The sequence below is a fragment of the Stegodyphus dumicola genome, chromosome 9 (assembly GCF_044657685.1).
Source record: "Stegodyphus dumicola isolate Sdum_Otavi_A_Nest chromosome 9, ASM4465768v1".
Taxonomy (NCBI): Eukaryota; Metazoa; Arthropoda; class Arachnida; order Araneae; family Eresidae; genus Stegodyphus; species Stegodyphus dumicola.
In genome coordinates, this window is record NC_140776.1 from 145599238 (window position 1) to 145626260 (window position 27023).

Sequence of the window (27023 nt, forward strand, 5' to 3'; positions counted from 1 at the left end):
AAGATTTAGTCAAGAATGAATGTGATGTTGAGCTTTGACTTCTCTATGTTAAGCAGATGGGAGAGATCTGGAATATTCAAAATCTGAGCTAGAAAAGACATTTATTTTCTAAGTGTTCTTTAAGTTTCTATTACAGTAATGCCCCATATCTTCTGATTTGGTGCCTATGGCTTCACTCATCTGCAGTTAACCGTATTAATTTTTTTGCCCCCAAAATACTTCCCAATTCAAAATGGGTAACATTGTGAAATGCAGCAATTCATTATACCCATATAGAAACCCATATAAACCCATATAGAATTTTAATACAAGATATAAATAATTATTATTACTTGTAATAGTACATATATTAAAATTTCTTGATTATTTTTTGCATGACATGAAAATCTTTTATAATATTTCACTATATTCTAAATTGATTTGTAAATATTTTCATTTTATTTAGGTATTAAATTTCATTCATGGATTATTGTTTTTGTTACAGGGCTTTCAATGAACTTTTGAAATGTCAAAACACGTAAGAATTTTTTCCTCTTTATTTGGTAAATTATTAGTGTGATCTTTTCCATTGCATAACAATATGCATCAAATAATTTTTTATAAGAACAAAACCTGGAGTATGAATAGTAATATTTTATTTTTATGAATTCATGTAAAAATACCAGGGGGACTCATTTCAGCAGGTCTCATGTAACGGTTTCCTTCTGGCCACGATTACCATATTTGACGGCATATAAGACGCACCCTTATTATAGAAAGCCACCCACAAGGAAAAAAAAGTTCGAATAGTCCACGCGGGAACGCGGTACCGCAGTAACTTAAAATGTGGTTTCTTTTAATTCTCACGTTTCATAAAAGCCAAATAAACAATCATTGAATGCAATTACCAAACATATTTTTATTAAGGAAAATTAAGAAACGGCAAGCTGTTTTGAACATGATATGTAAATTTCAATAATGAATAAATGAATGAACGGCAAGCAATCAAACATAATACAAAATAAAGCAGAAACAACACAAAACACAGATTCAAGGAAAACATTGCCTATCATGAAATTCGACTTTAATCACTTTCAAAACCATAAAAATCCTTTTCACTATCATCATCATCGAAAACGAGAATATCGTCATCACTACTGTTTCCGTCATCGCTAGTATCACCTTTGAATAATGCGTCATCTTCTGTTCAGTCAAGAGCATTACTGATTCCACACTTCTTAAAGGACTTAACAATTACTTCAGCCTTTACGTCCTCCCAAGATCTTTTTACCCACTCGCACATTTGTGAAATAGAGGGCCGCTTCATTGTAGGCTTCATGCGGGTGTGAGGGCGTGATGTGGCTCTCCTATCCACTAGTTCCATTGTTCTTGTACTTTTTCCTTAAATGGCATGTTTACTGATACATCTAAAGGCTGCAATTTGCTAGTCAGTCCACCAGGAATGACAGCTATCTGGGTGTTTAATTCCCTCGCTTTATTCTTTATGGTTTTACTTCTATAGGCGCTAAACTGATCCAAAACCAAAAGAGAGGGTTTTTTTAACAGTCCACAAGGTCACCTTGCCCCATACGTTCTGTAACCACAGTTTCATTCCAACTTCGTCCATCCAGCCTTTCGGATGAACATGAACGATTACACCCGTTGGAAGTTTTTCTTTTGAATATGAAAAATGGCAGTAGTTTTGTGCCATCAGCACAACATGTTAGAACTACCTTATATCGGGTTTTTTCATGACCTGTGGTTTTTATGCTTATTGATTTAGACCTTTAATACTCACAGTCTTGTTGGATGGTACATCAGATGCGAGTGGAATTTCATCCATATTTCCTATTTGACCGAGCTCAAAAGAAGTTTTCTTGTGTGCATTTATAAGAAACCTATGAAATGCTAGTATTTTTTCTTCATAATCTGCTGGCATTTTCTGTGCAATCATTTTTTCCGTAGGTGGTGGACCGAAATGCCTTGCTGCTGCTCTGTTTCCATGCATGTTGGCGTAATTTAACACTCCTAGTTTATACTGAATTGTATAACTTAATCTCTTGTTTCATGTAGTCATATTTTCCAGGGTATTTTTTTAAACAAATAGTTTTAAGCATCAATACCGACATGTTTATATAGAGTAACACTGATACTGACACGAGTGTTGGCTGAGTCTATGTAAAGAAGGAAAGGCTCCATAGACGTAATGTGACCGTCGAACCTGTTTGAACTTCGACATCAGCTTCGAGCTTTGGCGCTTTTTGGCGACAGATATTTCACGCATGCGCAAAATAATTATGGCAGATGTAGAAAAAGTTATGTGTCTAGACCCTTATCCGTGCTAAAAATAGCATTCAGTATTGAAAGTTAACCTGTGTCCTTCACATATAAGACGCAGGTAACTTTTTTGAGACCAAATTTAGGGAAAAAAGTGCACCTTATATGCCGTCAAATATGGTAATTAAATGTGCGTTTCTCTTATTTCAGTGTAGGTATTTTCACATTAGAGTACAGATTTTCTAAAATTTGTTATTGTGTGTTTATTAAAATAACCAATCAAAAAGACTTATTTTATATGTTAAGAAAAATATAATGACTTGTTGACCTGTGGGGCGGGGGAATCTAATAATGTTTTTTTAAACCTTTTCTATTGTAAGCTTAAATCACCCCCCTTTTTTTTTCCCAGTGTTAGAAATCATGTGAAAGATGTTCTTGAATTATTGTGCCAAGTTCCTAAATCTGAAAATCAAGAGAAAAATTTAGCAAATAAAATTATGATTTTATCTAGTAAGTATGACTTTGTTAAGATCTGCTACCTTATTATTACCTACTTTTTATAAGATATATTTATAACTGGTGCATATTTCTGAAATATTGTTATTTAATTTAAATATTCTTGAACCAGTTTTGCCTTGGATTTATTTTCTGCTGATAAATTGGTCAGCTGTGTGAGTGTTTGGAGATATCCCTAATCATTAAAAATAATAATAATAATGCATAAAAAATTCCACAAAGGCTTCTTATAACAAAAAGCCCTCACCTGCATTGTGATAATAAATTTGCTAAAAATGGTATATTCATTATCAGTTTTACACTTTTTTTCTTCTATTGTGCAGATAATATGGTTATAATATGAAATTTAAGTTGCAGTAAGACTACTGCAACTTAAATAAGCTTATTGTATTTTAATTATAGCTTTAAATGTTATTTTTCATATATAAGAAATCACATGCATATTAAAAAGGGTATTCGAGAATGTTTGAAATGTAAATAGTTGATTTTAGCAGCCATTAAATCATTTGAAGTTAAAAGATGAGACCACAATAGAAACTTTTTGAGAGTTTAAAATTCAACAATAAAAGATTTGTGGTTTTATTTTTACTTCAAGATTTAGAATGCCATACATATTGTTCAATAACATTATGTTGCTTATTTATCTTTGAAAGCTGTATTAAGAAATGATGCTGTATTGTAACATGTCCTCAGCTCTAGGAATGCAAAAACTGCACGAGATTATAAGAATTTGTTATTTCTTAACTGTTTTAAATATTGACCTGATTTTTTTAAAATTCTGATATATATGTTTAAAATATTAAACTTCCACTTTACTTAATGCATTGTCTTCCCCCCCCCCCTTTAGAAACTCTTCCCGAGCCTATTAAATGCCAGGAATACTTGAAGAAATTTTTTGGTCTTCTTCAAAATAATAATAGATTAAGAGGTCATATGGATACTATTTTAAAAGGATCAGCAGCATGTTCTGAAATTGAGCACAGTGTAGTAAGTTTATTGCAGTCTCGTAGAACTATGATATTAAAATTATGGTACTACTTTGGTAGATGGATGCACGGATTTTTGGCGATTTACGTTGGCGCGGTTTTTACAGTCGTCAGCCCTCTTGAAAAATGCTGTTTTTACGTATTTCACACGTAGTAAAATATTCGAAAATTAAAAAAAAAATATCATTAAAAATAATGGATTAATTTTTTGTTGAAAATGTTTTTTAAGATGGCTGGCAAATGTAAATAATTGCATTTACTAAGAGTATAAAATGCTAAAATAAGGTTAAATTATTACTTTCATGTAATAGAATAAAAACACCGCTATAAAAACATTGCGCCAACATTTAATTGAAATAAAATATTATTTAAATTGAATATTGAATTAAAAACATCATACCAACGTTTAAAAGAATTAAAATTTTTCAATTACTTAAATTCAAATCCTTTAAAATAAGTTCTATAGGATATAATTATTTAACATCAAAACATGTGTGGCAACAAATATCTCGGGAATATTTGAAAACAGTGTATTAATTTTTTAATAAAAATTGAAGTATACAATTAAAGTAAAAGAAAAATATGTACTTACATTTTTTTAAAGTATTTTACCTGTCATATATTGATAAGTAAAAAAAAAAAAAAAAAAAAAAAAGGATCTTCATCTGTTATCCACATTTCTCGCACTTCATTGAAGAGGCAATTAGCAAGGTTTCCTCCAAAACTTTTTAATAAATTTCCTCTGACCCATGTAACAACAAATAAATCTTTGATTAGGAAAGCCAGGTTGGTCAAAATAAGGTCTCAAATGGCAATTTTTTTATTCCGATACCAATAAATCATGATAATTATAAATAACAACATTCATCTTCGAAACGGACATATCCATTCCATTTGAAATCTAAGGAATTCAAAGAGCTGAATAATAAAATTTTAAAATGGTGCGGTAATGCACGGATATTCAGTAACCAATCAGGGAACTGATTACATCACGCGTAGAATTAAAATTATTTAAATAATCATTCATAATAAAATCATTTAAAAAAAGGCAAAATTAAATTGTATTTTATTATTTAACAGCCATAAATAATGTTTAAAACATTAGATTAAATTTATAGATATTAAAATCAATTACTTTTAAAGTAACATGACGTCATTGATTACATCATCCACAACATAAAATTATATAAAATATCATAAACAATAAAATTTTTTTTTGAAATAAAAATACAGAATTAAATTGATTTTCTATATTTAGAAGTCATAAATAATATTTAAAACACGGAATTTATGCATAATAAAACACATTATTTTTTAAATAAAATGACAACAAAGTATTGGTTACCATAAATAACTTGTCCAGCAATGAGTTTACCATACGTCGTATTGCTCGCCAAAATCCGTGCAACCGTCTACCAAAGTAGCACCTTATTTATAATTATTTTGTTGTTTAATTTATATTCAGTATTAATTAATTTTTTCAATTTATTTATTTTAGAAAGAAGTGTTAAAATCACTTGGCCTTCCAGTGCAAACTAATAGTTTTTACATGATTGTAAAGCAAATGTTGGAACGTGTAGCACCTGTTATGATTGACTTAGCTGGTATCAGACAACTTTTGCATTATATAAGAGATTCTTTAATGGGTCCTGGTGATATTGATATCCAGTTAGGTTTATTCAATTCTGCTGAGAGAGGACTTCAGCTGTTGTTGGTAATTTTAAAAGAACATTTGTCTATAATTTGTTATTCTTCTTGTATTTAAAAACCTTGTAAGAATTTTGATGCATTTATTAATTTTGTTTTTGAAATTGTAATGTTTTTGTAAATGAAAACAATTTTTTTACAGAAATTAATATCTATTAAATGTAATTAATATGTATTAAATCTGTATTAAATTTTTATTCTGAAACCTGGATAGGGTTTGTTAATACTTGTTTTGCACTAAAAACCTATTACAATATATTTTTTTAATGGAAAAGTGTTTTGTTTTTAATATTAACTGATTTTTTAATTTACTATAACATTGTAATAAAATGCCTGTTTAAAAACTAAAATTAATCAAAATTTTTAATGAAATGTCATATTAAAAACCTGGTTTTGGTATATTTTCGGCACTATGTTGGTGCATTTTAGCTTATTTCTTTCCACGTGCTTTTGGCTCATTTCTAGATGAAGCAGCTTGTTGAGGAACTGCAACAAGAAACAAACTCTAATTTCATGACAAAATCCTCCAGTAGTTGCAGTGTAAGAGAAGAATGCATCCTGCATTTTTCCTTTTTGCAAATAAGTTTTCATTAACTTTCTGAATTTTACTGTATCTATCAAATTTAATTTTGATGATGAGGTAACAGTGAATTGGTACATACCTCTTTTATGTAATCATTCCTATTCCAGTCAATCATAGTGTTGTGATTCATTTGAAGCAAGCTTTGTTCATGAAACGAGTGGATATTAACTTAGATACTATAAATAAATGAATCATATGGCAGCAATGAAAAGAAGTTTTTTTCAGTTTTGGTTTATGGTATGTATCAATCTTATATTTATGCATATTTTACAAAAATGGGATTTTAAAAAACTAACAAAATATCAGTCTGATTATTGATATTAAATAAAGGAATAAAATTGCTAAAATGCTTAATTAAGTGATTATTTTAATGAGAGCTTTAAAAAATTCCATCTGGGGTCATTGAATGATTTTTGAAACCGAAACACATAATGTTAGAGTTAAGGTATGTATTTTTTCAATTAAAAAAAAGTGGATCCTGTATCTCTTAGATATCAGCATTTTTTTAAATAGATGTATTGCATGTTGTATTTAAAAAATGTATACAGAATATTCATATTTTTTATGCAATGAAATTTTGTTTTTTAAAAGTATTGGAAGGTAAGTATTTTATTGCATGTTTCAGATACTCTCATCAATATTTCCTGGGGCATTCTGTAATAACTATGTTTTTGAAGAACTTTTAAATATACTTAGAGTAGAAGATGAAGGTCCTGTGGATACTACTATTCTAATCTTTACTAATATTGGATATGTTCTTGAAGGACAGTACCCAAATATATGTGGGTAAGTAGCACTTTCTGAATTTTAAATCTACTGGTATACAATCTTTATACCTTAACATAAGCTTTTTCATCAGTGCAACAAACTGCATAAATATTGCTGTTTGTATGTATTAAAATTATGCAGTAATGTTTGCTAAAGAAAATACTAAAATAAAATGGAATTATGAAAGATACAGCATTTAAATCTGTACCTTCCATAATTCTTTTTCTGTGTAAATCAATTAGAAAATATTTATATTCTTGATAGTAAAATTATTTGTAAACAATTTTTTCACTCTTTTCCATTTTCTAACATGTCACTGAAAGGTTAATACTGTTCTTTTGAGATTTTATTTGATTTTAACATCAGAATTTTTTAATTATAGATACTGTAATAGAGAATAAGTTGTTATTTTATGTAAAATACTTGAAATTTCATAATTTTTTATTTTTTATGCTGCTGAAAATTTTAAGTTTTATATTTGTAATATGATTTTATTATTATTATTTGAAAGGAAGGATGCATTTTTCCTGATGATGAAATGGAAATGTAACAATATGACAAATTTCTGTTACCTTTTATATTGTGAAATTATTTTGAAATTATGTTTTATATCTTATTTATCTTTCATCATATGAAATTATATCATTGCCAATGGCAATTTGCTGCTTGTTTCCTTTTCAATGCACTTTTCAGAGATTTCAAATCTTTTTTAATCCATTATCAACCTTTAGAAAAATTCTGAATACTTAGGTGCAAAATAGAAGACAAATAGTTTTTTAATTTTACACATTTCAAATCATGTATAATAAAATGCAAAATACATGAAGCATCATTGTTCGTGTATCCATTTGTACAGATATGATAAGTGATATCAGAATGTTCAGATATTGTAGGGAATAGGTGACTTTGTAAGAAATTGTTGCATTTCCTAGAGCATGCTATTGTGGTACAAGTGATTAAGCATATCTCTCCAGCAACTGGAAAAAATCCATGATTTGAATCCAGGAAATAGCACAGTTGATTTTTCCTGTTTCCAAAAAACTTATTTGTGCATCTTAACATACCCTTTTTATTGCCCTTTATATTTGCATAATATCTGAAGAAATCACTCTCTTTCTTTATGTATACATTTGAAATAGTTTTCCCTGCTGCATACATAGGAAACTACTGTAATAATTTGCTGTGGAGCATCTGATTTTACTGATAATGATAGACCCCCCTTTTTTTCATGCATTAACATAAGCTGGTTAATTGCAATAATACATCTTATTTTCAATACATTTTAATGATAAATAAGTTCTAACTTAGCCATTACTTTGCCTCAGTGCAGGTCTCAAGCTGTTCATTTTTAAATTAAAAGAACTATATTGCTTTTTCAAGATGGTAATTACAACTCACATGTTAGGATTCATGTGAAGTAACTTGCTTTTGCTTGACTGTCAGTATAACAACTGTTCTGATATAACAAGTCACAAGAAAAATTTTACCAGTTTCCTTTCGGCCAAGTGTAATTTTTCTTTGTATAGAACAGCATTTGGTCAGTGAAAATTGCATTATTCCAACTTTCTTGGCTCCGTAATGAAGTAAAGTTAAAGCTTTTTTCTGAGAAATATCCCCCTTCCCCAGTAATCAAAAGCTTCAAATGTCAGTGGCAGCATGGTTAAACCTTTCCAGATCGGCATCTCATATATGTGAGTGAGCTCAAGAGACGGTTGATGCATACGTGCATTTTAAGCTGAACCATTTTTTAAAGACCACTAGATGGCATCTTGTGCCTATTTATTACTTTTGGATTGAGTATAGTATTAGGATCTTTACCTTCAGTTTGATTACAGTCTGCATAACTTTGGTAAGGTAAAAAGGACCATCAATAAAATTAAATCAAATGCTTTGTAACAGTTACTTTTCAATACATTCACCGTAATAAGAGAAGGCAAAAAATTAAACAATGATAATTTTTGTAATGTCAATAAAATTTTAAGGATTCATTTTGAAAGTCTGTATCTTCAGAACACATCCTGCAAATGCCTTTGAAATGCATTTTGCAAGTTTTACTTTCACATGCTAGCTTTATTATTCTAAGTCTTGTTAAGAATTTTTGTTTTGTTTGTTATGTGTTGTGTGTATTTATAGTACATTTACTCTGAGTCTGAAACTTTCTGTTATCAAGAAAAGAACTAGAATGATTTCTTATGAAACAACATCAGTCATTGCAATATTATACTTCCAATTTATGGATCCAATTTAAATCGCTTTCTAAACATACTGGGACTACTTGCAAGCTGAAGTGAAACAGAAAGGACATAATAGCTCATCTTCATATTTTTAAATTGAATACTAGGCAGTTATTGATTTTGAATGTATTAATTTACAGCAGCCACACATGGACAGTTTTAGATGCAGGAACTAACTTCTATAAAGCACTAAAAATTGTATAAGAAGAAAGAAAAAGAAATGTATAAATGTGTTAATTTACCAAGAATATTTTGGATGAAAATATAAACTGGCTATATCTTTTCTAAACACAATAAATTTTTTATTTCAGTCGTTTGCAGCCATTGTTGGAACGTTTCATTGAAAATGGAACTGTAAAGCAAGCAAAACATGCAGTGGGATGCCTAAATGTTATGGTTACAAATAAAGAACGTGTATTTGGTCAAATAATTGATGTAAGTATAAAATATAGCAATTTTTTTATTTATTAATTTTAATATAACTCTATAATATTTGATTTTATGATATTAATTGTCATTATAATTAATTTTCTCTATTGAAAATTAATTATAATGAATTATTTCTTGATTTTCCTTTTTAGCGTTTAAAAATGAGCCTTACGCTGCAGTCTGAATATTTTCGCACAGCACTAGTATCACTTGGTCATATAGCTTTTCTTTGTCCTGATTTATTTGGAATGCAAATAAAGAGCATTGTCTCAAAAGTAGTGGTTAAAGATCTCTTAATGGTGGATTTTGTAAGTATATGCCCATATTACACTTCAGTGCATTCTGTTCTGTTAAATAATTTTACACGAAAGATGAAAATTTTATTAAATTGATAGAATAAATTATCTTAAAAGCAATTTTACGTGCAGTGATCTATCTTATCAGCTATAAGACAAAGTGTGAGTTGTGAGGCAGCTACCTAGATCAGTTATTTGGTCTTACTTTTGAGCATCAACTTTCTGTCTGCAAGTTACATGTAAGATTTTTAACTAGGCATTAAATTTCATTTACATCAAGGTGCTGACAAATTTGAATATAATTACAGATAAACTAAAAAAAAAGAGAATATCTGAGTGGTCTGTGCAACTAAATGAATGGGAGAGGTGTTTTAGATTCTCTTGATATTGTATTCATCCTTTTCTTCATATTGCATTATGAAGCAATAACTAAAACATGATTTATATTCTTTTAATCCAAGAAAAAAAAATTTTCAGAAACTGAATTTTAGGATGCAGAAACCTATAAAATAATTTTGTCTTAACTGGTTATTAAATTATTTCAATATATTCTGTATGCATAAAGCCTAATTTGCACTTTTATATGTTACATGTAGTAATAAATAGTTCTAATTCAGAAGTCAAACAACAAAAATCAGCGTTATACCTACAAAATTTTCACAGGACTAGTTTCGATGGTTTTACCGAACCATCATCTTCAGCTGCAAAACCGCAAATGAACAAGATAGGAAATAATGATTAGATAAGATAAGAAAGCCTGGACAAGAATAAGCAAGTGGCGCCATCTGTTGGCGAAACCAGAACTAAAACATAATTTCTCTAAAAGCCGAAGGCAAATTTGGATTGGAATTAGGATCGTTAACTAGAACAGAAAGATTTTTATTAATGTGAAATGCCTCTAGAAAATCCAGTTCTCCAATGGAAGATGTTTTTTGAATAATTTTGGCAGCAGAAAAATTGAAAGTGTGATTTTCGGACCAACAATGTTGAGCAACAGAAGACTTATGTGTTTCCTTTTTTCTAACATGTGCCTCATGTTCCTTGATGCGAAATTTTAAGGCTCTCCTAGTTTGGCCAATGTAAATTAAACCACACTGGCAAGGAATCCTATAAATACCCCAGGAATTCATATCCGGAATGGGGTCCTTGAGTATAGAAGTTGGAATTTTATTGATGGGAGAATAAACAACCCGAAAGTTAAACTTCTGCAAAATATGTGCAACTTTATAGCTAATTGATGGAAAGAAGGGAATGACAACAGAATTTTTATAATCTCCTAAAATAAGAGTGTGGCTTTTAGTGTGTTGGGATGAGAATTTTTTAACTGCTTGATTAATAATGTTGGGTGAAAAGCCCCTGTCAATAGCTATTGCTTTTAAATAATTTAGTTCTTCATCAAGGGCTAGTTTGGAGGAGCAAACTTGAAGAGCACGGAAAACATAGGAATAAAATGAAGCTAACTTTTGTTTAGTCGGATGACATGATTTAAAGTGTGGTGGAAGGCAAACCGATGAAGGTTTACGGTAAACTGTAGTACTGAAGTTGGATGTGTTACGTGTGACCAGAATGTCGAGAAACGGAAGAGAATTGCAAGTCTCAAGTTCAAAAGTGAACCGAATAGCAGGATCAATAGAATTCATTGTTGAAAGAACTTTATTTAAATCATCTTTATTACCTTCAAACAGGGTAAAAGTATCGTCTACGTAGTGGAACCATGCCGGGAAGTTTAAAGTTTCAAACAATTTTGATTCATAATAATGCATGTAGATATCAGCCAGGATGGGACTGAGGGGGCTTCCCATGGCTAATCCCTCAGTTTGCTTGTAATATTTATTTTGGAAAACAAAATGTGTTTTCCTGGCTGATATCTACATGCATTATTATGAATCAAAATTGTTTGAAACTTTAAACTTCCCGGCATGGTTCCGCTATGTAGACAATACTTTTACCCTGTTTGAAGGTAATAAAGATGATTTAAATAAAGTTCTTTCAACAATGAATTCTATTGATCCTGCTATTCGGTTCACTTTTGAACTTGAGACTTGCAATTCTCTTCCGTTTCTCGACATTCTGGTCACACGTAACACATCCAACTTCAGTACTACAGTTTACCGTAAACCTTCATCGGTTTGCCTTCCACCACACTTTAAATCATGTCATCCGACTAAACAAAAGTTAGCTTCATTTTATTCCTATGTTTTCCGTGCTCTTCAAGTTTGCTCCTCCAAACTAGCCCTTGATGAAGAACTAAATTATTTAAAAGCAATAGCTATTGACAGGGGCTTTTCACCCAACATTATTAATCAAGCAGTTAAAAAATTCTCATCCCAACACACTAAAAGCCACACTCTTATTTTAGGAGATTATAAAAATTCTGTTGTCATTCCCTTCTTTCCATCAATTAGCTATAAAGTTGCACATATTTTGCAGAAGTTTAACTTTCGGGTTGTTTATTCTCCCATCAATAAAATTCCAACTTCTATACTCAAGGACCCCATTCCGGATATGAATTCCTGGGGTATTTATAGGATTCCTTGCCAGTGTGGTTTAATTTACATTGGCCAAACTAGGAGAGCCTTAAAATTTCGCGTCAAAGAACACGAGGCATATGTTAGAAAAAAGGAAACACATAAGTCTTTTGTTGCTCAACATTGTTGGTCCGAAAATCACACTTTCAATTTTTCTGCTGCCAAAATTATTCAAAAAACATCTTCCATTGGAGAACTGGATTTTCTAGAGGCATTTCACATTAATAAAAATCTTTCTGTTCTAGTTAACGATCCTAATTCCAATCCAAATTTGCCTTCGGCTTTTAGAGAAATTATGTTTTAGTTCTGGTTTCGCCAACAGATGGCGCCACTTGCTTATTCTTGTCCAGGCTTTCTTATCTTATCTAATCATTATTTCCTATCTTGTTCATTTGCGGTTTTGCAGCTGAAGATGATGGTTCGGTAAAACCATCGAAACTAGTCCTGTGAAAATTTTGTAGGTATAACGCTGATTTTTGTTGTTTGACTTCTGAATTAGTATTTATTCGGCGTGTTATTGTGTCTTAATTAATAAATAGTTCTGTTAAGAGAATTTATTTCTTTAAGAATAGTTATTTTAATGATGATAAACATTTAAAAAAGTAATGCTAAAATGATTTTTATGTATCAGTAACATGTAATAACATTTCATAATACATAGCAGTGATGTTTTCTAGTTAAATAAGCATAAATTATTTTTCATCTAAATATGTTTTGCAGGAAATAACTAGAGGAGATGATTCAATGTGGATTGATTTTGACATGCTTCCTGAAGAAACAAAAGTGAAGGTAAAAAAAGTTTTTAACATTTTATTTATTTTGCAAATAGTTTTATTATCCATTTAAATCTGCCCCTCTCCAAAAATGGATAGGAATTTCATTATTTACATGCAGTTATGAGCAGTTATTATGCCAATAGCAAAAATAATCTGAATTGTGATTGCAATTGTCTTGTCCCTGTTTCCTCCTCTCTCTCTTTCTTCTTCTTCTTATTATTATTATTGGTACAGAGATACCAAACTTTTGAGAGAAGAGCTTTTGGTAATACTTAACTGAATACTTAACACATGAACCTTTCTGAGATTGGAAGATATTCAAAGCATCAACTGGATATTATGCTGCATAAAAAGACACATTCTATACAATTTTTGACAAAAAACAAAAGATTAAAACAATAAAAAATAAAGTTAAATTTTGCTATGTTACTGTTCCAGACTTGATAAGGTCAACTTTTTTATGGTATGTTTTGCTACAGGAATTATTTTGCAAAAAATAGTAACATTGTCTTTGAAGCAGATTTTATTTTCATATCGTCTTGGTGTTTGTTAGACTGCATGTCCCACTTGTAGTTGTCACGACTAGCATGAGCAACTGGAAAATTACATTTGCACACAGTACATAAGACTTTATTTTCTGAAAATTTTCAAGGAAGTAAACACAGCCACTCTTCGTTATAACTTTGCCTGTATTTTTGAAAAATACTTTGCATCTTTGATACCAACATGTTTATTGCAGCTGTGTGAAAATGGGCTTTAGCTCACTGCTTCAGAATCATATATTTAGTTTGTGTGTTCATGGTATTTCTTGAAGAGTTAGAACCATGTTATAATTCTGTAAAAAGGTTTCAAGTAACAAAAGTGATTTTAAAAACTGCATATTTGCCAGACCTATTTTAAATTTAGTCCCAAGAATATATGATTATTAGCTGCTAAAATATGTCAAAGCTTAATGAGTATAAATCACTCTTCAAATTGAATTGATTAAACTATTTCTGTGGTTCTGCAGCTTCTATTCCATACAGTGGTATCTCGATATATTCTGCTTTAAAATACATTCTGTTTGGATGTGAAAATTTTTGTTTGGAATATGACTCAACTTTTAATGAGTCAAAACTGCATGCTCTCCACTTGTTCACCATGTTTGAAACAATGTTACAACTGTTCGTGTGCAGCAGTATGCCTCTTACTGACAACTTGTGCTATAACTCTGAATTTGCAATTTACTTTATGTTTTCTGTTGTAATTTTTTTTCAATTCTCTATCAATAAGATTTAGGAAAGTTAATGAGAAGAGTCAAATAGCAAAGATAATTGTTGGGATCACCTTGGAAATGAAAAATGAGATGTTGAAAAGCACGAAGGTGGCATGTGTATCCAGGACTTGGCTATTCCACCATACCATATGCCAAGTACAATGGTGTCTAAGATTTAAAAAAAAAAAAAAAAAAAAAAGATAGAGAGAGAGACAGTATTGGTTAATACTGTGAAGGAGCCAAAAGTAATTCCCAAACAAACACAGACATATTAGAGCATGTTGAAAATTGCTTTTGTTCAGGAGAGCAGAAAAACATATATATTCAGTATCATGTGCAGTGCTTCATTCATATCATTCATATACCGTAGATATTTCACTTACTGTATTATATTTTATTATTAAACAGTCTTATAATAATAGCAATAGCATTTTTCACCACAAGGGATTATTTTTTATTGAAAAAGTTAATCTGGAAGAGACTAATGATGCGTATTGATGTACTACTAAGATGTATAATGTTATGTAAAAAAAAAAAAAAAAAAACCTTTCTATACTACAAAATTGTATTTTGGAATATTTCAAACTGTCTGTTACGATTCTTCTTTGATTTAGTATTATTTCCTATTGTTGGTATTAATAAACTTTTTATTTTATATTATAATGTTTTTATGGTTTAAAATATTTTATAATATATAGGTTGAGGGCATGAAAATGATTGTTCGGTGGCTTCTGGGATTAAAAACAGCTGCTCAGTCAGCAGTATCGACATTACGTCTCTTGACTACTGTGATTTTACATAGAGGTGATTTAATGGAAAAAGGACATGTGTCGTAAGTGTGTGGTTTTGTAATGATCCATTTTAATAATTATTTTTTTAATAGTGCATTTTAATTTTATATATGAGAGCAGTATCAGATCTAGAGTTAATTCAGTATTTTTGTTCAAAAAGTGTATTCCTCTTTCTCTTATTCTTCTCCTCCTTTCTCTCTTTAAAAAATAAAAAATAAATAAAAAAATTACATTTTGAATATTGCTATTACTGTTTGTTGTGTAATAGTTTCTAACTTCCTCTCATGGAGTAAAAAAAACTTAAATTATACATTTAAAAGTACTTGAATTTTCTCTAGTGTATTAAATAAATGCTTAATTTTTGTTTACTGTATATTCAATAATTTGTAACATTATAAATAAGGTGACCAGATTTCAAAGTTTGAAATTTGGGATGCTATTTATGTATAATATTTTAAATATTTTTTTAATAAATTATTTAAAATTATTATAAAAAATGATTTTATTGTTATTGTGATGGAGGTGGTATGTAGGTCAATATATACATTTATAAATCAAAACTCAGTATTCATTTTTAAAATAATAAATTTGTAACCCTTCTAAATTATTAAGTCCGTGCTGATTTTCGTGATTAACATACCCTTCAAAGTGCCTACTTTAAGATGTGTTTTATCACTAGTCTGAAAGCTGTTCATAATGCTAAATACTCACTCAGTTGCAGCATTAGTGCCAGGAAGACAAAAGAAAAAAGAACTGGCAATTTTAAAATATTTAAACATGGAATTTGTTTCTTATTAAAAATATGCAGTTATTTCCATCCAGCTTTGAACTCGGCGCATCTTAGTTTTTGACCATTCCAATATTTTTCCTTCCATGATTTGTTCAAGGTAAACATATTCCTCATATATAATCAATTTTCAATAATTTATGATTTGGTGTCATTTTATTAATTTAAGAAAGGGCTGTTTCAGCTCGATTTAAAGAATTGGTTTCATTTAGTATGATCCAGTTGTACATTGCCATCTCTTGAAATAATTTTTTGTCCATTTCTCCAAATAAGTAAAAACAGTCTGATAAAATTAAACATTAGCTTCTCAAAATTCAATAATTCGTATTGTAACATGAATACAGACACAGTTTGATTTTTGGTTGGAATAACTTTATGAAATATTGAAGCCTGAGTGTTAATAAAATGTAGCCAAGCTTCTGTCACTTGGTTTTCAAAGAATTTAAATATAAGCATGGGATACTTTTCTTGAGATTGAAAATGAGCTTTTAGTGGTAAAAACATTTGGAGTACCCTTTCAGTTGCAAGAAGTAATGCTAATGGATCCTATTTGTGAATGCCTTAGTACAGCAGTTCTCAACCTTTTGACTAATGCGCCCCATCTAAACAAAAATTGAAAACCTTTAGTACAACCACTACAAAGTACTACTACCTCACCCACTCTTGAATAAAACTCAGATTGCATAAATTTACGAATGTTAGAGAAAAACCTCAATCAAGTTGTTGAGGTTTTAATTTTTGAATTTAATAGTTGAAAATACTTTGCTTCTATGCATACCACCTATTTTTCTCTTCCCTACCACCAGTTGAGAACCCCTGCCGTAGTATCATTGAAAATCAGTTTCTACAAAGTTGCAGAAATTTTTCAATGTTCTATTCTAACAGTATAAGATTTAAAGTATAGCTTATAAATAATCGTTTCTATATCAGGTGGCAAAACACCAGCTGATGTTCTTTTAGTGTTATGGATAATGTGCACTGCACATCCGACTCCAATTACATCATGGTTAAAGTTTCAGTTCAGTTTAACTAAAACATCATTTTCTCCATTTATGTTAGCTCCTCCAAAGTTGGAATTTGTATTATCGCCACAAAGACTGGTAACTTTTTTTTTTAAATAATTTTCTTCAAGACAAGTGCTTAAATAATTGCTGACAGTATCTGATGTTTACCAGATAAGGGTTTAAATTCTAAATTTTTTACTCTAAAGCTTAAGGGTATTATTGCTTCAGCCTTGGTTCACGCACATTAAATTTAGTCTGGAATGCCACTTGAAGCAGCTTGGATGTACAGTCCATAGACCTAAAGCTCTGGTTTTGACAAATAATATGGTATGCAAAATTACCTTCTTTTACAACTCCTTCTTCTTCCTTATCACCCATTTTCTCCTGTCTGAAGAAATTCTTTAATGATAAGCTAGAAGCAACAGTATAGCCTGATATTTTATGTGTATTACTATTTATATGAAGTTTAATATCTGTATGTCTACCATGGCTTATTGAAAATTTTGAAGAACATGTATTGCACCATACATTGGGATCACTTATAGTTTCTTCAATAAGCAGGTATTCCTTCTGTAGGGTTTTGTTTAAATGTACACATTTTTTCCCTTACCATTACTAAAAAATTAATGGTAAAAATAAATTATAAATTAAACTGCAGTAAAACATACACTTAGCACGTGCATAATGCACTGTTTATAATTAAAAACTACCTGTCGTTGCCAAACAAGGAACATAATTATTTTAGCAGATTAAAAAAAAAAAAAAAAAATTTACCTTTATGCAAAATCAAAATGACAATGCTGTAAAAGTTTTATGATCTAAGCATGACCCCCCTCCCTCCCTCTCAAAAAAAAAAAAAAGGGGGGATGATTTTAGGTGGATATATCTGCAATGAAATTTCAGCAAATGACAAAAGAATTATTTTTAGATGCCATGTAGGAAGATGATACATACTAATGTGTATAATGCACTGTTGATAATGAAAAAATATATGTATTTATTTTAAATTCAAATCACAATCAAATTAGTATATCAATTGAAATTTGCAAAGCTGTCTGTAATCTGAACAGCAACTGTGAGTTGTGAGCAGAAATGCCATGTATATTGGAGAGAGAACTACAGCAATGAGAAATAGATCCACTACAATTTTTCTGAGGCAAACACTAGATGGCGAATCCCTTGCTTATGTGGCTGGTATGGCATGCATCTCTTAGGCTTGTATTCTATATTTGTAGTCTATATTACTTAAATAAAAATATGCATTTAAACTTTTACATTCTCGCACTACTATTTTTCAAGACAATTCAGGACCAGGAAACAAGTTGTAAGAAATTGGCACAGGGACTGAAAATTTGGGACTGTCCCAGAAAATTGGGATGTATAATCAGCTTAATTATAAAGAATTAAGGTGACCCTTTCCTTATGCCTTTATGGCATAATTGGAGATATACTCGACATGTATTCGAGAGGTCCAGAGTTCAAATCCCGCTAAGGATATAGCACATTTTTAATACCTCCTGTTTCAAAAAATATCTGTGACTCGGTAACAAAAGTCATATTATCTATTTAAATATAAGAATTTGGATTTCCCGAAATTCCATTATATACAAGGTAATAATGGCAAGGTGTAATGGTATATAAACAAACACTTTTTTGAGAGTTTAATTTGAAGTTACTTGCTTCTACCATTTAATACATTGTGAATTTTTTTTATTATTATGTGGTGCTGAAATGTCCTAGATAAATAAAATTGTATAGGGTCAAGATACAATAGTTTCCAGAAATTTAAACATCTGAAATATTTTTTGAATTTTTTTTATATATGTATAGCTAATATATATAAAGTCTTATATTTTTATTTTTGAGGTGTTTTTTATTCATTGTTTTTGAGTATTTATGTATTTTTACTCTTTGAAAAATTATTTTAAATTACATTTTAGGTGTTTCCTGTAATCAGTTGAAATGCTTTAAATATTTAAAATTGCAATCTGAAGAGGAATTAATTTAACATATTTTTTGACAGGCCTGCTGAAAAATCATGGTTACGATTAACGGCTGCTTGTTGTATGTTAAAGTTATGTCAGGAACCAAGCTATGCTGAAGTTATCTCGTTAGAACAATTTCAGGTTTTGGCTCTTGTTATAAATGTAAGTTGTGTTAGTATGATATTAAAAAAAATAATATATATAAACAAAGTTGACATAAATTTCGCCCTTTACCTTTTAAATCGGTAGTTTATTATAGTGTTGTCAAAATTCATGCAGTTAATTTCTTTGTGAAGAAGGCAGTATTTAAATGAAGCATTTACACAAAATAAAGTAATGATGGTAATCACATGCTGATATGTTATGTTTTACTATGTATATTTTAGAGACAGTTTCATATTTTAAGTATTCTTTTGAGAAATATTTGAAAATTTTAAAGCAGGTATTGTTTAAATATTATCTTGGAAGACAGGTTTTACATTTTTATTGATATTAAGGGTTAAGCTAATGTATTTCAAGTGGATGAAAGGGTCATCTTTTTTAACTTACCTTATTTTTTGTACAAAATTAAGATATTAGTTAACAATTAATGATAATCTTATTATTCTAATTTTAACTAATTTAATTTGACTTTGATATAAATAAATTGTCAAATCATCATAATGTGTTTCATAATTAAGATGTAAGGTGATTGATTGACTTTGCCATTTGTTGTTAGAGGAATTGGTTATTTCAGACCATTTTGAATTTTAAGAACTAAACATGATTATTTGTGTCACGTACAGTTTCAATTGTCTGTTTCGGCGAAACGCGTGATGGAGTTAGCTTAGTTTGAAATTCATTAAAAAATATTTCCCCTGACATGCCTTAATGAACTTCAAATTGGGCTAATCTGCCATTTACCGCTTCTTAATTTTTATTTTTAATTCGAATAATTAGTTAATATTCTGACTATGTTTTAAATATACCTTAATTAGTTTAGCATATTGCTTACTATTAGTATTGATTTTTACTTGTAAATAATCAAATGTTATATTTTTCTCTTTTAACATATTTCATTGCAACTTATTTTGCTTATGTTAAAGTTTTCATGGAACTACACTATTTCAGTGGCTTTTTAGAGTTTGTACTAGGATTTTTCTTTTAATTTTTTTTTTAATTTTGCAGCACAATGCGCAAAGTTTTTGACCACATAGGTCTTTTATCGTTTGTTCTTTCTACTTTACTTTAAATTATATATATATGTATATATAAATAAATCTGATTAGCTTCCTTTAATAGCCTATCTTCTTCATCAGCTGGAGTCTGAATGGTGTACCAGTTTATCTTGTCCAAATAGTATATTTGGATTCTGGCTGACAAAACAGACCAACATCTTTCATAGTTATAGTTTGTGAATCAATTCATTAAAGTATTTATTTTGAGCCTACAGATGTTGCTGTATAATCCATGACTGGGAAGATCTTAAGAAAGGCCAATAAATTTGTTGTTGCATAAGATTAGATTAGATAGCTGGGTCAGTTCTTAAATTTTTTTTTTTTTTTTTTTTTAAATCTTCATCAGTGGCAGTGTGTACTTGAAATATTCCAGAAGTTTGTAGGATACATGTGGTCATCATGGGATAAATGTGTTCCAATACACAAGAAATATTATAAAACAGTCCCTAAATAAGGGCATTAGCTCCATATGCATCTCTACATCATTTAGGTATTTCCACCAGTGCTTTTACTGCATTCACAGATCATTATGCATTGAAGGGTCCATTGCCATATGTTGTTCCCCAACAAACACATGCTTATTGGCATGATATAACAAAAACATCAGTTCATCGGACCAACACACTCTTTAGTGCAGTTACCATGCTCAAGCTCTCATGTGGGATAAATTGATGGTGATGAAATGCTTTGTTAAGAATGAGTGAAAAACATTTACACAAAAAACTCATGTATGTTAATGTGCACAATGTATGTGTGTATTATGCATCGATAGTCATGTACTGCCCATAGCTGCCAGTGCTTATGCTGCATTGAGCTCACAATATAACCCTCCATATAGTTATATTCATTAGTAAAGCACTTTTGATCTAGCAGGGCACCCACAATAATTCATCCCCCATTTTATATATATTAAAGTCATTAAACTATTCCCAAACAAACATTATCTATGTATATAATATATATTAAAGCCATTAACCAATTCCCACTTCTCATTTCCACTTGCATATAATAATTGTAAGATAATGAACGTGGTTTATATGACAAATTTTTTTGCCAGATTTAAAAAAAAAAAAAGATGATGATGCTTAGTTATATATATTATTTTTTACATTTTTTACATGTGTACTTAATAACTAAATTGTTGTTTGGTGTTAAATAAAATATGTGCCATATGCTGGTGTCATTGTATATTACCAGTATATTTTCTGTTTTATTAGGATGAATGTTATCAAGTTCGAGATAGATTTTCTCAAAAGTTGCATAAAGCTTTGATGTTATTGAAACTGCCATTGGATTTCATGGCTATTTTCTCATTGGGTGGTTTAGAGAAAACTCGGGAGTTAAAAGCTCAATTTAAGCAGTATCTTCTTTCAAATATCAATAAAAGAAGAGAGTATTTAAAACAGAATCCTTTGACTACAGGTAAGTATTGTTTCAGAATTTATTTATTTTTATCATTAGAAAAACTTTCTTCTTAAAATATTATCATCATATTTTAGTAAGTTCTTAAATAATGCTTGCCATGTTAGTAAATACCTTTTATATAAACATTTATGAAGTAGAGTTAAGTCAACCAGATTTTCAATTCAAAGTTTTGTAAGTTATGCATAGTTTCACTGTAGTGGCACCCATATGTAATTATGTTTTAGCCAGTATTTATGCCATATTCAAGAAAGATTTTATTTTAGAGTTTATTAATTTCATTGATATTTTTTATTTAATACTTTATAAAGTTCTAAATAAAAGATTCATGGATGTAGATGTTTATCTGTAGTTCTATATGGCTGCTTATTTTCATATTGTTAATAATCAAGACATTGAACATTTGCTCAATTTTTAACTCTATTACATGCTTTTATAATTACGCTTTTTGTATTGATTTTGAATATGAATTTGGGATATTAATTTAGTATGTTATTTTTCAAAACTCATTTAATTTGAAACCAAAATAATTCAAAGAAAATTCTTTTGTGTTATTGCTGCATGGAATTTGGTAACCTATAACAGTTTCATTTACTATTAATTTGTTATGTAATCAACAAGGTTAGTTGAGATAAATGCAGACATTTTTCAATCATTAACATGAAAAAGACGTATCTCAAAGCAGTTGTTTTTTGTGTATTATGTTAATGTGGTGTGAGCAAATACTAGAAAAATAATCAAATATTAATAAAGGGTGTGATGTAAATTTCTTTCTTTTTTATTTATTTATTTTAATTTAACCTTCCTTATTACAAGTAAAACACATGATCAGTTTGCAAACAATTGATAAATAATCTGTGGTGTAGTATTTATAAGTATGGTTTGTATGTGAATGTGAAAAAGCAATTTGCATGTAAAGTATATATTTATGAAAATCACATTAATTTCTGTCTGAAGCTTTACTTTTGTGTTTGTAATTTGATTAATTGTTAAAAAGAAGTCAACACCACTTCTAAAATATATTTACTTGACAATTTAATTATTTCAAACTATATTTATTATGGCAAAAGCATTCCTGGCTTGTGCAGAATATATGAGTGACTACCATTCTAATAGTGAAGTATAATATGTTGTTCATTTTGTGTTCTAAATTGTGTAAATTAAAAATTGAACAACTTTAAACTGCTGAATTTTGAGAAAATATTCATGTATAAAAATTTTAGTTACTAAATGAGCAAAAGAAAAGCTGTTTATTTTAATGATGAGGTTATAATAATGATAAATGTGTTTGGTTAAATGTACAATAAAACTTGTATGTTTAATTGTAGTATTAATAGTAGTAATAGTAGACAATAAAACTTGTATGTTTAATTGTAGTATTAATAGTAGCAATAGTAGACTATCATATAGGAGGCAGTTCAGAAATCTGCACTGCCTCCCAGACGACAGCAGTGAAATGTGGATGGCTTTGGTGACATTTTGAAAAATTACAAGGAGCAGATTTCCTTATTCAATGCAAACTACTTTTGATTATCACCTTTTTATTTACCACTAAATAAATGTATTGCCTACAGTTTTTAAACTTGTGCCTATACCCAAAGATTAACTCTGTGCTGTTTTAATTGAGCAAAATTGTACTAATTCGAATTTGATGATCGTCTCTTGTGGGGCAGTAGTCTAAATGTGTACAAACATATCAAACATAGTCTTACTTTCTTATTTTCTTTCATCATATAGTGCATCCGGCATCCTAAACTGAACATGTTTTGAATGAGACATATTTCATACAAGATTTTGACAAAGAAGCGAAGGTGGTTTATGTGATATGACAGTCACTAAATGATAAAGAGTCGGCCATTAATTTTTTCATGAAAAAGAATTATTTATAGTGAACGACTAATAATCATGATTATATTTTCAAGTTGGCACACATTTTGAATGTATCATCAGAATAGTCATCAAAAGCTTTTCACCAGTATCAAGGTTTGCTGCTCCTTTATTAAAAAAAAAAAAAAAAAAAAAAAAAAAAAAAGATTACATCCTTTGTCAGAAAAGTTCCAGGGCAAAGGGCTTGAAAAACAGAAACTTGCATTTATCAAAGTAAAGATACTAGCTGCTATCAGAGGTATCCAAGTAGTGTCCTTGGATATCTATACACAACTCCCAACATTCCGGAGGTCTTGGAAGCAAACAGGAAAATCTTCAACTGCGATGCTTGAAAGCTCATTTGTCACATTTGCCCGTTGGATGTCTGCAATAATATTGATGAAGCTTTCCTTTCAGTCAGTAAAAACTCATGGAAACAAGAAAAAATCACAATAATCTTTGACACAAATGTGGGATCATGTCTGGCTCTATCCAATAGTTCAGCAGAAATTCTTCCTTTCCTCTTTCTGTTCATCCATTAGTGAATGAGGGACGATTCTTGCATTAAGTTCCCGTTTCCCTAAGTCTTCACATAAAATCTTATGACACGCATCATGATTAAAATTCAGTTCTTATATCATATGCACAGTCTTCCAATAACTGCCTTACACTTTCCACATTTGCATCGGTATATGCTATAGACTGCCAACCAACTGTGGGATAGTCTTGCACTGAATCTTTGCCTTCACGAAACCTTTTGTGCCACTCGAAAACATGACTTCTTGAAAGTGCCTCGGCTGTGTATGCTTGCTTAATTATGTTCCACACTTCACTAGGGGTTTCCCTGAGCTTAATGCAGAACTTATTGTTCACTCTTTGCTCACAATCAGCATCCATTGTGTCACCTTAACAAATGCAACAACAGTCCAAACTGTGTTGCCAAGCACAACTCCGCCCCGTAGTAAGTTTGCGCGGAAACATGGCCAAGGTCATTTCAAATAAGAATGCATACCAAATAACATAAAACCAACATTTGTTCCTTTTAGCTTTTCTGACAAAAGATGTGTAACTAAAATTTGAAGTATTGCTATGGAAAAAACATAGCAGAAAGTTGAATTCTAAATAAATTCATAATTTTCTGTGAGCAATAGTGAAAAAAGAAATTAGAACAACAAAACTGTGCAACTGATCAGGAAGTAATTACTTTGTTTATTTTGAGGGAAGAGGGACTTACTAGGACATCTAACATTCTAAAGTTTTAAAACAAATTGCTTGAGAAATGTTTAAATAATAGCAATGATAATTGTGTATGCTTTAGTTTCATTTTGTGTAAAATAAATAGCTGTGTTTTTAAAAAATTATTATTATAAAACTGTAATTTTTTTAATGAAGAGGGGATTAAATTCTGTTGTGTGTATGCTTTATGCACTTCTCTTTTTAAGTGGAAATCTAACGATTTTTCTTTTATTTCAAATTTTCAAAACTCTGCATTATCTCAGGTACCAACAAATGACAATTTTTGGTTTTTAGCAACTATCTATACTGAATATGTTGTATAAATAGCACTTTATTTACTTACTGATATTTTATTTCCATGTCTTTAGTTCTTAATTTTTTTTGGGGGGGGGGATAATTTCAAAAAATTGGGGATAGCTGATTAGGAAATAAATACTGAATATGCATGGTTCATTTTAGAGCATGCAAGGCCTTAAATTTTGTGATATTTTAAGCTATCCTTTATCAAGAGAAAAAGATAGGCATTTTCTAAGGAAAGAGGGAACATTTCACTGTTGGAAAGTTGTAGAGTTAAAAAGGCCAAAAAGAACTGAAAACATGTTAGGAATGAATGGCAGATCATAGAGAAACAGAAACATCATGATTATTGGAAAAGTCAAGGAAAAAAGTTCTGCAGCTAGGACGAAAACAAATGCCTCTTTTATATACCTTGTCCAGAATTTGATATTAAGATCAGTTATAGTAAACCATTTCTTTTGGAAGCACGCAAATTAGCTATCAATGTGGCTATGAGAGAAGCCAAGCCAAACCCCTAACTTGTTCAAGATGCTTAACAAGAAAGTAGAGTTCAAACAAAGTAAATCACAAATTTTAGTGGGACAGAAGGAATTACACTGGGAGAGAACTAGGTCCACCCAAAATTAGCATTGTTTGTGGTCCAAGAAAAAAAAATTAAGAATGAAATGCAGAAGAAATAATGAGATCATTAAGAGTCAATTTCAGATAACTGTAAAAACATGATACTACAATTACTATCTGTAACTGCATTACTAAAATCACTTTAAAGAGGACATATAGACAGTAAGTAATGTTTGGGTATGCACAGCAAGGAGGGTGGGTAAGTGGAAATATAAAAACCAATAAAAAATCAGTAATGTTCCTTCTGTGTGCATCTGAGGAATCATTCTTCATTATTGTTGTTATTGTTATTTTTGTTATTTATATATAAATATTGTTGACTGTAGCATACCGTTATTTTAGACCAGTGTTTCTTAACCTTTCTAGCGAGTCACACCCCATTGAATCTGGAAATATATCTCCCGCACCCCACTGAAAACTGTGTTTTAATTTTTTTAGTCTAGAAAAATACATTTTTTGCAAAACTTATTGTTTATTGAAAGACATTGTACATTTTATATAAATACAAAACAATATTATTTTTATTAATGACTAGTCTTGAACGGGCAATTAAGAATGTGTTAGTCTCAAGTGGCTTCTGTACAAGTCAGAATACACAATACACATGTCGCAGACACAATAGTTGACTCAACTTGACTCAACCTAACACAAGCGCAGTAGATGCAGATACAAATCTGTGAATCCGTAGATTCCATTGGAGTAGCACATACTGAACTCAGCGCATGCGCAAGCTGTAATAACGTTCTCCGCTTGTATTCCCACAAAGTTTTTTTTTCTTTTCTCCGTCACCTAGCTGCCTGTTCGCGTTTGTTTGTAGCACTTGATGCCTTTTTGTAGCGTAGTGTATACGCCCATTGGCACCGGCTCTTTTCTGTGTCATTTGCCGATAAGTGAGCTAGGTGCTACCAATTTTTATGAGCTTCAATATTAGGGACACTATTACAGATTTCAAATATTTTATTATAAGAAATTTAATAAATGATATTTAATAATTTTTATGGTTAGGTAGGGGCTTCTCCCGCACCCCCAAAAATACATTCCTGCACCCCTAGGGGTGCGGGCACCCCGGTTAAGAACCACTGTTTTAGACAGAAGCTGATTGTAAGCTTTCTTGTTTTTGCAAATAACTGAAGAGTCAGGATTTTAAAATAGAAGATAGTAATCTGTGTTTGCCAGGATTCTATCACTTGTCATAAGTTCAGTTTTCAAGAACTCTGTCTAAAGTAAAGAAACCTTGTAGTTGAGAGCCCCCCTTTCTCATTTAAATATAATCATGCCATATTTGTTTTTGGATTCAGCAGTCATTCCTAGTTGGCTCACATTCGTTTTTGCAATTTGCTAAATTTTGCTAGTGCTGATTAACCCTAATTATAGTCATATTGCCTTTTATCTGAGACATCCCTAACAGTAGTCTTCCAGTATAAAAGTTAAATGCTTTGAAAAAAAAAAAGGGGGGGTATGAA

At 30.2% G+C, this 27023-nt stretch overlaps 1 protein-coding gene across 3 annotated transcripts in view; it reads left to right on the forward strand.

Annotated features, from left to right (window-relative positions):
- LOC118205877 (sister chromatid cohesion protein PDS5 homolog B-A-like) overlaps positions 1-27023 on the forward strand; it is an 81897-nt gene that overhangs the window by 30466 nt on the left and 24408 nt on the right. For 2 of the 3 annotated variants that reach the window (XM_085824199.1, XM_085824201.1), the window contains exons 14-25: positions 485-517; positions 2666-2766; positions 3620-3759; positions 5257-5472; positions 6674-6834; positions 9362-9485; positions 9632-9787; positions 13024-13092; positions 15033-15166; positions 18940-19063; positions 21336-21540; positions 22126-22161. In XM_085824199.1, the coding sequence (XP_085680325.1) occupies positions 485-517; positions 2666-2766; positions 3620-3759; positions 5257-5472; positions 6674-6834; positions 9362-9485; positions 9632-9787; positions 13024-13092; positions 15033-15166; positions 18940-19063; positions 21336-21540; positions 22126-22161 (1499 nt within the window). The remainder of the gene's footprint in view (positions 1-484; positions 518-2665; positions 2767-3619; positions 3760-5256; positions 5473-6673; positions 6835-9361; positions 9486-9631; positions 9788-13023; positions 13093-15032; positions 15167-18939; positions 19064-21335; positions 21541-22125; positions 22162-27023) is intronic. The other variant, XM_085824202.1, reaches the window with a different exon arrangement.